The 12,145-nt window shown below is 40.4% G+C and overlaps 1 protein-coding gene across 1 annotated transcript in view; it reads left to right on the top strand.

Annotated features, from left to right (window-relative positions):
- COL4A6 (collagen type IV alpha 6 chain) overlaps positions 1-12,145 on the top strand; it is a gene marked incomplete at both ends in the record, with an annotated part of 287,744 nt that overhangs the window by 226,412 nt on the left and 49,187 nt on the right. Inside the window, 6 exons of the mRNA XM_079728096.1 lie at positions 1,208-1,276; positions 2,963-2,998; positions 9,677-9,739; positions 10,556-10,591; positions 10,771-10,812; positions 11,969-12,061. Of these exons, the coding sequence (XP_079584222.1) occupies positions 1,208-1,276; positions 2,963-2,998; positions 9,677-9,739; positions 10,556-10,591; positions 10,771-10,812; positions 11,969-12,061 (339 nt within the window). The remainder of the gene's footprint in view (positions 1-1,207; positions 1,277-2,962; positions 2,999-9,676; positions 9,740-10,555; positions 10,592-10,770; positions 10,813-11,968; positions 12,062-12,145) is intronic.

The raw sequence follows: 12,145 nt of genomic DNA, 5'->3' as shown, positions 1-12,145 counted from the left end.
AAATCACATCTGTGTTAAGACAATGGAAATCCAGCAAAGTAAGGAATCACTGCCCCCAAGAGGGAGAAAAGAAATTTTGAGGTAATAAACAGCCCCTGACAGCCAAAGAACCAGGGTAAAACCTAATCCTGTCCCTAAACCTCCCCTTAAGCCTAAGTAGGAACTTGGATGTGTATTTTACTAAGCTGAACCTTACTAACCCTGCCGAATACTGAATGGATATCCTTTGAATCTTCTTTGATGAAAGTAGTGGCCATGAGAATAAGGGGAAATTGGAAGTGTTAGGAAAGAAACTGGTTTGCGCTTCTGGAACCACATTGTACTTTTATTATACCTATGGACCTTGAACTCAGGAATCCATCATTCAGTCAACGCTTCAGTCCCCAAAGCTTAGCGCTACTCCCAACACTAATCCCAACTTCCCCTTAGGTATAGGGATATTGATTTTCCCCAGGAGGCCAACATCTAGCAGATATTAGGTGGCATCTGCCACTGAGACATTAAAAAGTCTGGCTGACTAGATGGGTTGGGCATACTTTGAACTGTTTTCCATGTTAACAGTGAGACACACCAGCCTCTTAGACAGGTGTAGAAACTGAGGTTGTATAGTAGAAGCACAGGATGGAGATGGTTTTGTAGCTATATCTTAGACCAGGCGTCTGCAAACTGGCCCATGGGACCCTTGTCCCATGGCTTGTTTTTCCATTTTTAAAAGATTGTGAAGAAAAACAGAAGAATATGAAACAGAGCACAGATATGGCCCACACAGCCTATATTGTTTACTATCTGGCTCTTTTCAGAAAAAGTCCACTAACCTCTGTCCTAGACCTAGTCCCTGTCAGTGACTTGTACCTGTGAGATATGGAGCAGGCGAGCTATAGGCTTATAAATGGCATGTGTATTATATGTGGATGTTCACATTGGTACTCTGAATAGATTCAAAGTCTACTTTCTAATCCCTTTACAGACTTCTGACTTGGAGGCTGGGGGAGCAGGCATGCAGCTCTGAGACACAGCACAGTTCAGGGGATGTACTTTGCCCCCTTAGCATGGCCAACTCTGCCATAGAATAAGCCACATGGTTTTAGGCTCTTGCTTTTCCATCCTCTGTCTGATCAGATCATACTATTAACAATACTGTGTGTGTGTGTGTGTGTGTGTGTGTGTGTGTGTGCATTTCTTCACAAAATTTTCTTATTTTGCTCAGGGGCTTCCTGGTCAGAAAGGCTCTAAAGGTGAACCTATCCTTGCCCAAGGTGATTTCAAAGGAATGAAGGTAAGAGCCTCTAAGGCAGACAGCTGAGTAGGCTATAAGCTGAGTTCCCCGGAATAGAGCCCCACATCCAATGAAAACATTTCCAGAACTACCATCTGCGTCTCTATTTAAGGAGCAGACCAAGCTGGATTTAAAAAAGAATCCAGAGCTTTTTGTGGTGGAAACATTGACAGAAATGTTTGCAACCATACTGTCAAAAAGATTTGCTTTGTAAGATCTAGGCCAAAAATAGGGGATAGATCAGCAAACAAACAGTTTGCATGGGTGTCATTTTCCTTGACAAGCCGAGACATTTCCTGGAGGCAGATACCTTTTGTCTACTACAGAATCTTTGATGTCTGCATACCTTGGTTTGAAGCCATGTATGTCTCTGCCCATCTTAACATGGCCACCAGCCCAGGATCATGGCTCCGCCCTTTTCTGTACCTGCATACCAGCCATCACCCTCGCTGGGCCCCTGACTATCTACAAAAGTTGCCCATCAACTCTGCAGCTGGCTGGAAACTTTCATCTCTTCCTGGAATTGACAAGAACCTTTTGTATTCTTGTGGCTGTATTCTTGGTGTATGCTGCCTGGTATCCTGTGGGCCTTCAGTAAACTCTGGTGCCAAATGACTGACCCTAATCCCTTGCAGAGTGGGAAGGGAGCCCATCATTTCCCTGGGAGCAGACAGGAATCTATGAGTGCAACATCTGAGGGGAAATGCACCCAAGCTCACTCAGCTGAAGATGGCACCTTTCTGTCTTCCACCCATGCACAGAGCCAGAAATATTGGAAATCACTTTGGAAGGCAGTGATGGGTGTGGGTAGCTGAGAACTGAAGAACGTACAGTGTTTCGGTTCTTGACTATAGAAGCCATAGCTGAAGATGGAACGTTAGACTTGGAAAGGACCTCATGATTGTCAGATTCATGTTGCTCATTTTACAGATAGAAAAACTGAGGTAGCCTGAGGCTATGTGACTTGCTCACAGGCACAAGCCAGCTTCCCGAAGAGCTAAAACCCAGGCAGTGCTCTTCCCAGGTTGCAGAGAGCTGATTTTTCACTGTAAGCCAAGCGGGATAAGACTAGCAGGTGTCAAAATGTGACCATTGTTGTAGCAAACATTGATTAAATGGTTTTGCCAAAAACCCAAGAGACCCTGGACCCAGCGGAACACAGCAATTTCCACAAGATGGTTATATTACAGATTCATACGGTGACTTAAGATGCTGCAAAGTAATTAAAACGTAATCAGAGACTATATGCTCTATTGATTCTCCCTTGAAATGTCTGATTTGCGTTGTATACATATGGGCACAGATTCTCTGGGGATGAAGGCACACCAGAACGTAGCTTTGCTTTCCTCCAAAAAGAGCAGGAAAATCACCAGCCCGCAGAAGCAGTTTCTAATTGATAAGTTCCTAGCAAAGGTGAAAATTAATTAATCCAAGTAAAATATGAATTCCTGTTCAACCAAGGCTATAATATTTTTCTTCTAGAGTCTAGATTTTTCTTAGGAAAAAAAAGTAGATGGTTGAATCTTTCCAATTCATGCATTATTTAAAACACAAGACCTTGACAGAGGAGGCCCAAGCTTCAGTGATGCGTTTTTATGCCTATTGCATCTTAGGTCAGTTATCTGTGAAATACCACAAGTTTAATGTATTCATCTCTTCAATGTCCTGCCTTTGTCTGTTTCTCAGGGGGAGCCTGGGCTGCCTGGACTGGATGGAATCACTGTAAGTTGTTACCTGTGTGTTGAGCTCCCAATGTTTGTCTAGTCAACAGTACCAATGACCCCTTTTCATTCCTCTCTACGGTGTTCGAAGGTCTTTGTAGACCTTCTCAAGGACAATCCAGAGAGGTAAAGTAGAATAGATCACTCTATCGACATTTTCCAAATGAGAAAGTACTGAGAGGATGGACTGTCTACCTCCAGTGACATGGCAGGCTGGCTTTCAGACCTCTCGGCCAGGGACCTGCATCCTCCCTGGATGGGAAAGAATTTTGCCTGTCATCTGGCAAGCATTTATTAAGTGTTTTCTGTGTGTTCAGAGTACTGTGGGTAAAATAAAAGAAGCAAAACACTCTTCTTTAAAAGGTATTCCACGTAGAAAAAAATTTTAGGGACTCAATAAGAGTGAGTCCATGAAAGGCCATGAGTTGTATTAATAAGAGCTTTGTTTTTCCTTGACTTTCCACATTGTCATCATTTTCCTTTGAAGTGACTTCATAAAGGCCCCTTCTCTCCTCCTCTTTTCCTGTATCGCGGTTCCTTCCTTTCTTCTTCCATTCCAGAACAGATACTGAGCAAAGGGCTAGGAGTGATCCCTGAGACAATTCAGACACGGTCTCTGCACACACACAGCCACCTCCCACCCCAGCGTGTGAAAAACTAGTAGGAATGTGGCGTAAGGATTCCACTGACAGCATCAAGAAAGAGATGCTGTCCACCTAAGGCTACATCATGAGAAACTTTATATCTAAGAGAAGGTAGCCTCTGAAAAGTGTACATGACATTTCGGCTGGCTGGCAATGGGAGGAAGCTTTCTAAACAGAGAGAGTAGTGTGAGCAAGCACACATGTAAACAGGGATGAGTGAGGACCAAGGGCATAGAGGTCTCCTAGAGTGAAACAGCATTGGTTTAGATGGTGTGTTAACTAAATCTGTAGAATAACATCCAGTGTATTTGCTGCATAACTTCTCTTAGAGATGCCTTTCCCTGCCCCCAGAAGTACAGTGTTTGTCTGCATATACAGATATGATAAATAAACCACTTAGATTTGGGGAGGGGGGGGGTTCCTGGCTGGATAAGAGATTTGTGATCAGTTAGAAGACCACAGGTTATTAGTTATTATCAGAGCAATGTTCTACTCTCATATATTCCTGGGAAACCTTTGAACCCCTACTTTCTCTCCCTCCTGTCTAAGTCTCAACTTTACTTAGCCTCTCCATCCCTTACCTAAGCACATATCACCTTATTGCTGCTCCCCAGCTTTAACAGGGCCATGAATTTTCCCATACCATCTTTCTCTTCAGATTTCGTTCTCTTACTTTCAATATTGTCATCATTCATTTCAAAATATTTTCTAGTTTCCCTTCGGATTTTTTCTTTGACCCATGGAGACTTGTGGTGTTTAATTTCCCAAAATTTGTGACTTTCCAGATATCTTTATATTATTGATTTCTAGTTTGATTTTATTGCAGTTAGAGAGCATATTCTGGATGATTTCAATGCTTTTAAATTTGTTCAGTTTTATTTTATGGCCCAACCTATGGAACTATCTTGGTGAATGTTCCATATGTACTTGAAGAGACTATGTATTCAGCTGGTTGGGGCGCGTATAGTGATCTAAAAAATATCCATTAGGTCAAGGTAGTTGATAATGTGGTTTGGATCTTCTTTGTCCTCACTGATTTTTTTGTTCAGTTGTTCTATTAATAACTGAGGGAGGAATGTTAAAATCTCCATCTAGAATCGTGAATTTATCTATTTCTCCTTACAGTTCCATCAGTCTTTGCTTCATGTATTTTGAAGCTCTGCTAATAAGTGCATACACATCTAAGACAGATATAGATATATTTGTCTTCTTGATGAATTGAACTATTTTACCGTTACAAAATGCCCCCTCTTTATCTCTAGTAATATTCTTTGTCTCAAAGTCTACTTTATCTGATATTAATAAAACTTTTTTCTTTTTTAAGTTTTTGGTTATTTTTATCACTTTAATATGAAAATTTTCAAATAGAGAGCAAAGTTGAAGAAAGTTTTCAGTGAACACCTGTACCATGAATACTTTATTCTACTTGATTTACCACACTTCCATCCATCAAGCCATCTTATTCTTGATGCATTTCAAAGTTAATGTCAGACAATAGTACTCTTACCCCTAAATACCACAGCATGCCTACCATTAGCTAGACTTCAAATTTTGTTTACAGTTTTTCTTTCTATGTAAAATTTACATATAATGAAATATACAAATCTTAAATGTGCCTTTGCTGCATTTTCACAAATGCACACTCTGTGTAAGTCAAACCCTCTTAAGGTGTAGACCATTCCCATCACCTCAGAAAGTTCCCGCCTGCTCCTTCCCAGTCAATCCCTGCCCCACCGCACATCACAGGCAATCACTGTTCTGATTTTTCTTCTATCATAGATAAGTGTTCCATATTCTAGAACTTCAAACAAAGGGAATAATACAATATGTAGCCTTCGGGATCAGGCTTGTTTCACTTAGAACAGTACTTTTGAGGTTCATCCTCATTGTTTCATATATCAATAATTTGTTACTTTTTATTGTTGAGTATTATTCTACATATAGATGTATGAGTTTTTTAAATCAATCCTAGTATCAGTGGACACCTGAGATATTCCCATTTTTTAAAAATTTTATTGAAGTATAGTTGATTTACAATGTTGTGTTAATTTCTGCTGTAGAGAAAAGTGACTCAGATATATATATATATATATATATATATATATATATATATATATCTTTTTCATATTCTTTTCCATTATGGTTTGTCATAGGATATTGAATATAGTTCCCTGTGCTATACAGTAGGACCTTGTTGTGTATCCATCCTATGTATGTTTGCATCTGCTAATCCCAAACTCCCAATCCTTCCCTCCCCCACTCCCCTCCCCGTTGACAACGACAAGTCTGTTCTCTATGTCTGTGAGTCTGCTCCTGTTTCGTAGATAAGTTCATTTGTGTCGTATTTTAGATTCCACATATAAGTGATATCATATGGTATTTGTCTTTCTCTTTCTGACTTACTTCACTTAGTATGATGATCTCTAGGTCCATCCACGTTGCTGCAAATGGCATTATTTCATTCTTTTTTATGGCTGAGTAGTATTCCATGGTATAAATATACCACATCTTATTTATCCATTCATCTGACATTTTTCAATTTTTAACTATTATTATTTTTTCTTTTTTCTAACATTTATAGGAGTATAATTGATTTACATTGTTGTCTTACTTTGTGCTGTATAACAAAGTGAATCAGCTATACGTATACTTATATCCCCATATACCCTCCCTCTTGCGCCTCCCTCCCACTCTCACAATCCCACCCCTCTAGGTGGTCACAAAGCACAGAGCTGACCTCCGTGTGCTATGCAGCTGCTTCCCACTAGCTATCTGTTTTACATTTGGTAGCGTATATATGTCCATGCCACTCTCTCACTTCATCCCAGCTTACCCTTCCCCCTCCCTGTGTCCTCAAGTCCATTCTCTACGTCTGCATCTTTATTCCTGTCCTGCCCCTAGGTTCTTCAGAACCAATTTTTTTTTTTTAGATTCCATATATATGTGTTAGCATACGGTATTTGTTTTTCTCTTTCTGACTTACTTCACTCTGTATGACAGATTTTAGGTCCATCCACCTCACTACAAATAACTCAATTTTGTTTCTTCTTATGTCTGAGTAACATTCCATTGTATATATGTGCCACATCTTCTTTATCCATTCATCTGTCGATGGACACTTAGGTTGCTTCCATGTCCTGGCTATTGTAAATAGAGCTGCAATGAACATTGTGGTACATGACTCTTCTTGAATTACGGTTTTCTCAGGGTATATGCCCAGTAGTGGGATTGCTGGGCCGTATGGTACTTCTATTTTTAGTTTTTTAAGGAACCTCCATACTGTTCTCCATAGTGGCTGTATCAATTTACATTCCCACCAACAAGAGGGTTCCCTTTTCTCCACACCATCTCCAGCATTTATTCTTTGTAGATATTTTGATGACATCCATTCTGACTGGTGTGAGGTGATACCTCATTGTAGTTTTGATTTGCATTTCTCTAATGATTAGTGATGTTGAGCATTTTTTCATGTGTTTGTTGGCAATCTGTTTTCCTTCTTTGGAGAAATGTCTATTTAGGTCTTCTGCCCATTTTGGGATTGGGTTGCTTGTTTTTTGATATTGAGCTGTATGAGCTGCATGAGCTGCTTGTATATTTTGGAGATTAATCCTTTGTCAGTTGCTTCATTTGCAAATATTTTCTCCCATTCTTAGGGTTATCTTTTCGTCTTGTTTATGGTTTCCTTTGCTGTGCAAAAGCTTTTAAGTTTCATTAGGTCCCATTTGTTTACTTTTGTTTTTATTTCCATTACTCTAGGAGATGGGTCAAAAAGGATCTTGCTGTGATTTATGTCATAGAATGTTCTGCCTATGTTTTCCTCTAAGAGTTTCCTCTAAGAGTTTTATAGTGTTTGACCTTACATTTAGGTCTTCAATCCATTTTGAGTTTATTTTGGTGTATGGTGTTAAGGAGTGTTCTAATTTCATTCTTTTACATGTAGCTGTCCAGTTTTCCCAGCACCACTTATTGAAGAGGCTGTCTTTTCTCCACTGTATATTCTTGCCTCCTTTATCAAAGATAAGGTGACCATATGTGCGTGGGTTTATCTCTGGGCTTTCTATCCTGTTCCATTGATCTATATTTCTGTTTTTGTGCCAGTACCATATTGTCTTGATTACTGTAGCTTTGTAGTATAGTCTGAGGTCAGGGACCCTGATTCCTACAGCTCTATTTTTCTTTCTCAAGATTGCTTTGGCTCTTCGGGGTCTTTTGTGTTTCCATACAAATTTTGAAATTTTTTGTTCTAGTTCTGTGAAAAATTCCATTAGTAGTTTGATAGGGATTGCATTGAATCTGTAGATTGCTTTGGGTAGTATAGTCATTTTCACAATCTTGATTCTCCAAGAACAGGGTATATCTCTCCATCTGTTTGTATCATCTTTAATTTCTTTCATCAGTGTCATAGTTTTCTGCATACAGGTTTTTGTCTCCTTACGTAGGTTTATTCCTAGGTATTTTATTCTTTTTGTTGCAGTGGTAAATGGGAGTGTTTACTTAATTTCTCTTTCAGATTTTTCATCATTAGTGTATAGGAATTCAAGAGATTTCTGTGCATTAATTTTGTATTCTGCTACTTTACCAAATTCATTGATTAGCTCTAGTAGTTTTCTGGTAGCATCTTTAGGATTCTCTATGTATAATATCATGTCATCTGCAAACAGTGACAGTTTTACTTTTTCTTTTCTGATTTGGATTCCTTTTATTCCTTTCTCTTCTCTGATTGCTGTGGCTAAAACTTCCAAAACTGTGTTGAGTAATAGCAGTGAGAGTGGGCAACCTTGTCTTGTTCCTGATCTTAATGGAAATGCTTTCAGTTTTTCACCATTGAGAATGATGTTCGCTGTGATTTTGTCATATGTGACCTTTATTATGTATAGAGGTAAGTTCCCTCTATGCCTACTTTCTGGAGAGTTTTTATCATAAATGGATGTTGAATATTGTTGAAAGCTTTTTCTGCATCTATTGAGATGAGCATATGGTTTTTAATCTTCAGTTTGTTAATATGGTGTATCACATTGATTTATTTGCATATATTGAAGAACCCTTGCATTCCTGGGATAAGCCCCACTTGATCATGATGTATGATCCTTTTAGTGTGCTGATGGATTCTGTTTGCTAGTATTTTGCTGAGGATTTTTGCATCTATGTTCATCAGTGACATTGGCCTGTAGTTTTCTTTTTTTGTGACATCTTTGTCTGGTTTTGGTATCAGGGTGATGGTGGCCTCATAGAATGAGTTTGGGAGTGTTCCTCCCTCTGCTATATTTTGGAAGAGTTTGAGAAGGATAGGTGTTAGCTCTTCCCTAAATGTTTGATAGAATTCACCTATGAAGCCATCGGTCCTGAGCTTTTGTTTGTTGGGAGGTTTTTAATCACGGTTTCAATTTCAGTGCTTGTGATTGGTCTGTTCATATTTTCTATTTCTTCCTGGTTCAGTCTCGGCAGGTTGTGCATTTCTAAGAATTTGTCTTCTTCCAGGTTGTCCATTGTATTGGCAGGTGGTTGCTTGTAGTAATCTCTCATGATCTTTTGTATTTCTGCAGTGTCAGTTGTTACTTCTCCTTTTTCATTTCTAATTCTTTTGATTTGAGTCTTCTCCCTTTTCTTCTTGATGAGTCTGGCTAATGGTTTATCAATTTTGTTTATCTTCCCAAAGAACCAGCTTTTAGTTTTATTGATCTTTCCTATTGTTTCCTTCATTTCTTTTTCATTTATTTCTGACCTGATCTTTATGATTTCTTTCCTCTGCTAAATTTGGGGGGGTTTTTGTTCTTCTTTCTCTAATTGCTTTAGCTGTAAGGTTAGCTTGTTTATTTGAGATTTTTCTGGTTTCTTGAGGTAGGATTGTATTGCTATAAACTTCCCTCTTAGAACTGCTTTTGCTGCATCCCATAGGTTTTGGGCCATCGTGTTTTCTCAGTTTTTAACTATCATGAATAAAGTTGCTATGAACATTCTTGTGCAATTCTTGTGTATATATTTTTCTTGAGAAAATGCCATACTTTTTTGACCTTGATAAAAACATGCCTCTCTAGGGCCCACAAGGAGCACCCGGATCTCCAGGAGCTGTGGGACCCATAGGACCACCAGGATTGCAAGTAAGACCCAGCTAAATCTACCACGTGTTCACAGCATTCACATGAATGCTTTCCCTACCAGGCCGTGGATTAAATGTAAGCCTATGTAAATGTAGGCTCTCCTAGCAGAGAAAGGCAACTTCCATTCTTGGAGGTTAAAGTGAAGCATGCTCTTGTAAGGAGCTATTTGTTATCTTCTTTTATCAGAGTCTCTCTGACCATCCACTCTGTGCCTCCAAAACCTCCTAGTCTAGCTCAACCTAAAGTGTAGCCCAAGGATGGCTAATACCCGGCACATCTATTGTGACCTTCCACTCCCCTTACCCACGACAGCCATTGCTAATTAATCACATCATTATCACCCACCCTGAGCACAGAGGCAGCTTCAAAATCTTTCTCAACACTTCACCTTGGAGAGCTCTTCCCACCTACCTATTTCCCATCACTGGCTATAGGAAGAGCATAGCCAGTCATCTGTGTGGTTCTGGGAAATCCACATCCCCAGATTGTTCTCTCTCCAATGTGTGAAATCCCACCACCACTGATTACTTTGGTTTACTTTCACCAAAAGTCATCATTTAAAAAGTGCTGGCCTAATGGGAAGAATGACACAGGAAGTCTTCACTACCATAGCATGAATGTGGTTATCAGGTCAATTGGGGAAATTGCAAAGGATATTTTTTAAAAAAGGAACCCAGGGAGAAGGAGCTAGAATCTTCTACACCAAAGCCAGACCACATCAAGGGGGTGGGGGACTTATCTTCAGTGACTCTCAACATGCCTAGATTCTTCGGGGCTGAAACTAAAAAGCGCTCTTTCCTTTCATTTTACATCTAGGGTCCTCCAGGCCCCCCTGGTTTCCCTGGTCCTGATGTAAGTATACTTTGTCTTGGGGCATTTGACCTCCTACCACTAAGTACTCTAGTTTCCCCAGAGATATTCTGGTCTGATTAAACATACTTTCTGGTAAAAAAGACTGCATTCCAATTTAAGTTCCTGGAGGTTGTTTAGTAATTGATTTTGTTTTTCCTCCCTACACCCCTCTGCCCCAGGGGAATATGGGGTTAGGTTTCCAAGGAGAGAAAGGAGTCAAGGTAAATAAATTTTGGAACATACGCTCTGCAGTCCATATGCTCCTAGAAATGTGTCTAGCTGCACACATGTGCCTGCTTGTGATAGGGCTGCATGTGCACGCAAAGGCTACTGTGGTCTTTTTCCTTCAAAATATTGTAGTCTTCCTGCTTCCTACCTGTGAAATGTACATGTCTTACAAACATATGCTCTTTTTTTTTTTTTTTTTTTTTTTTTTGCGGTATGCGGGCCTCTCACTGCTGTGGCCTCTCCCGTTGCGGAGCACAGGCTCTGGACGCACAGGCTCAGTGGCCATGGCTAACGGGCCCAGCCGCTCCGCGGCATGTGGGATCTTCCCAGACCGGGGCACGAACCCGTGTCCCTGCATTGGCAGGCGGACTTTCAACCACTGCGCCACCAGGGAAGCCCACAAACATATGCTCTTGAGATATATTTTCTCTTCCTTCCACCTGGGTATTTCCCTGCTGATTTGTATTATATTGTGTCACCTTCTCTTTCCTTTTCTCTGCTTCTCTTCTCTCCATCCTTCCTCCTCCTCCTCCTCCTCTCTCTATCTCCTCTATCTCTCCTTCTTAACCCTCTCTCATCATTCCCTTTTATTTCCCTTCCCTCATTCTCCTATTTCCCTCTATACAAACTGTATAGTGATTTAGGAGCCTCAAGGGAGACTGGGAGCTTGCCCTCCCCATCCTTGGCGGCTGCCTCTTGTAGATTGCACTGTCTTCAAGGAGCAAATCCAGTCTTCAGTGTTCCAACACGGACTTCACTACCTCTGCTTGTGCTCTTGGCAATGATTGGACCAGTTAGAGTCTGATCACTGTTGCCAAAAGGTAGCCATTTACCTTGCTCAAATCCTTTTTTGCTTTCTTCTAAACACCCTTTCATGCATGACCATAGCAACCGTGAACCTGCCATTTACTTTCATCCATCTTGCTTCCTCCCTCTGCAGTGCTGATACAAAATGCATCTGGTCAGGCTTATAATTCTTTTCACCCCTTGAGACTGGTAGCTTTGTTTCCTCATTGATGCAAAGGTGAGGGTGAAGAGGCTAAAGTCATGGACAGTTGATTTGTGAATTACATCCTGAGGACAAACCTACCCTCCGGAGAAATATCTGTGTGGTGTCTGCTTTGCTTAATGTTTCCTTTGATCTTACAGGGGGATGTTGGCCTGCCTGGCCCTGCAGGACCCCCACCATCTACTGGGGAACTGGAATTCATGGGATTTCCCAAAGGGAAGAAAGGATCCAAGGTAGTGAACATTTGAGAACAAGAAGTTAATAAGCCTTTTCCTATTAATACCAGAGTTCAACTCTAATAACCAGAGTATACTGGA

This window comes from Hyperoodon ampullatus, assembly GCF_949752795.1.
Source record: "Hyperoodon ampullatus genome assembly, chromosome: X".
In the NCBI taxonomy this organism is placed as follows: domain Eukaryota; kingdom Metazoa; phylum Chordata; class Mammalia; order Artiodactyla; family Ziphiidae; genus Hyperoodon; species Hyperoodon ampullatus.
The sequence above is the reverse complement of the archived record's forward strand: the minus strand, read 5'-3'. Positions and strand labels throughout refer to the sequence as shown.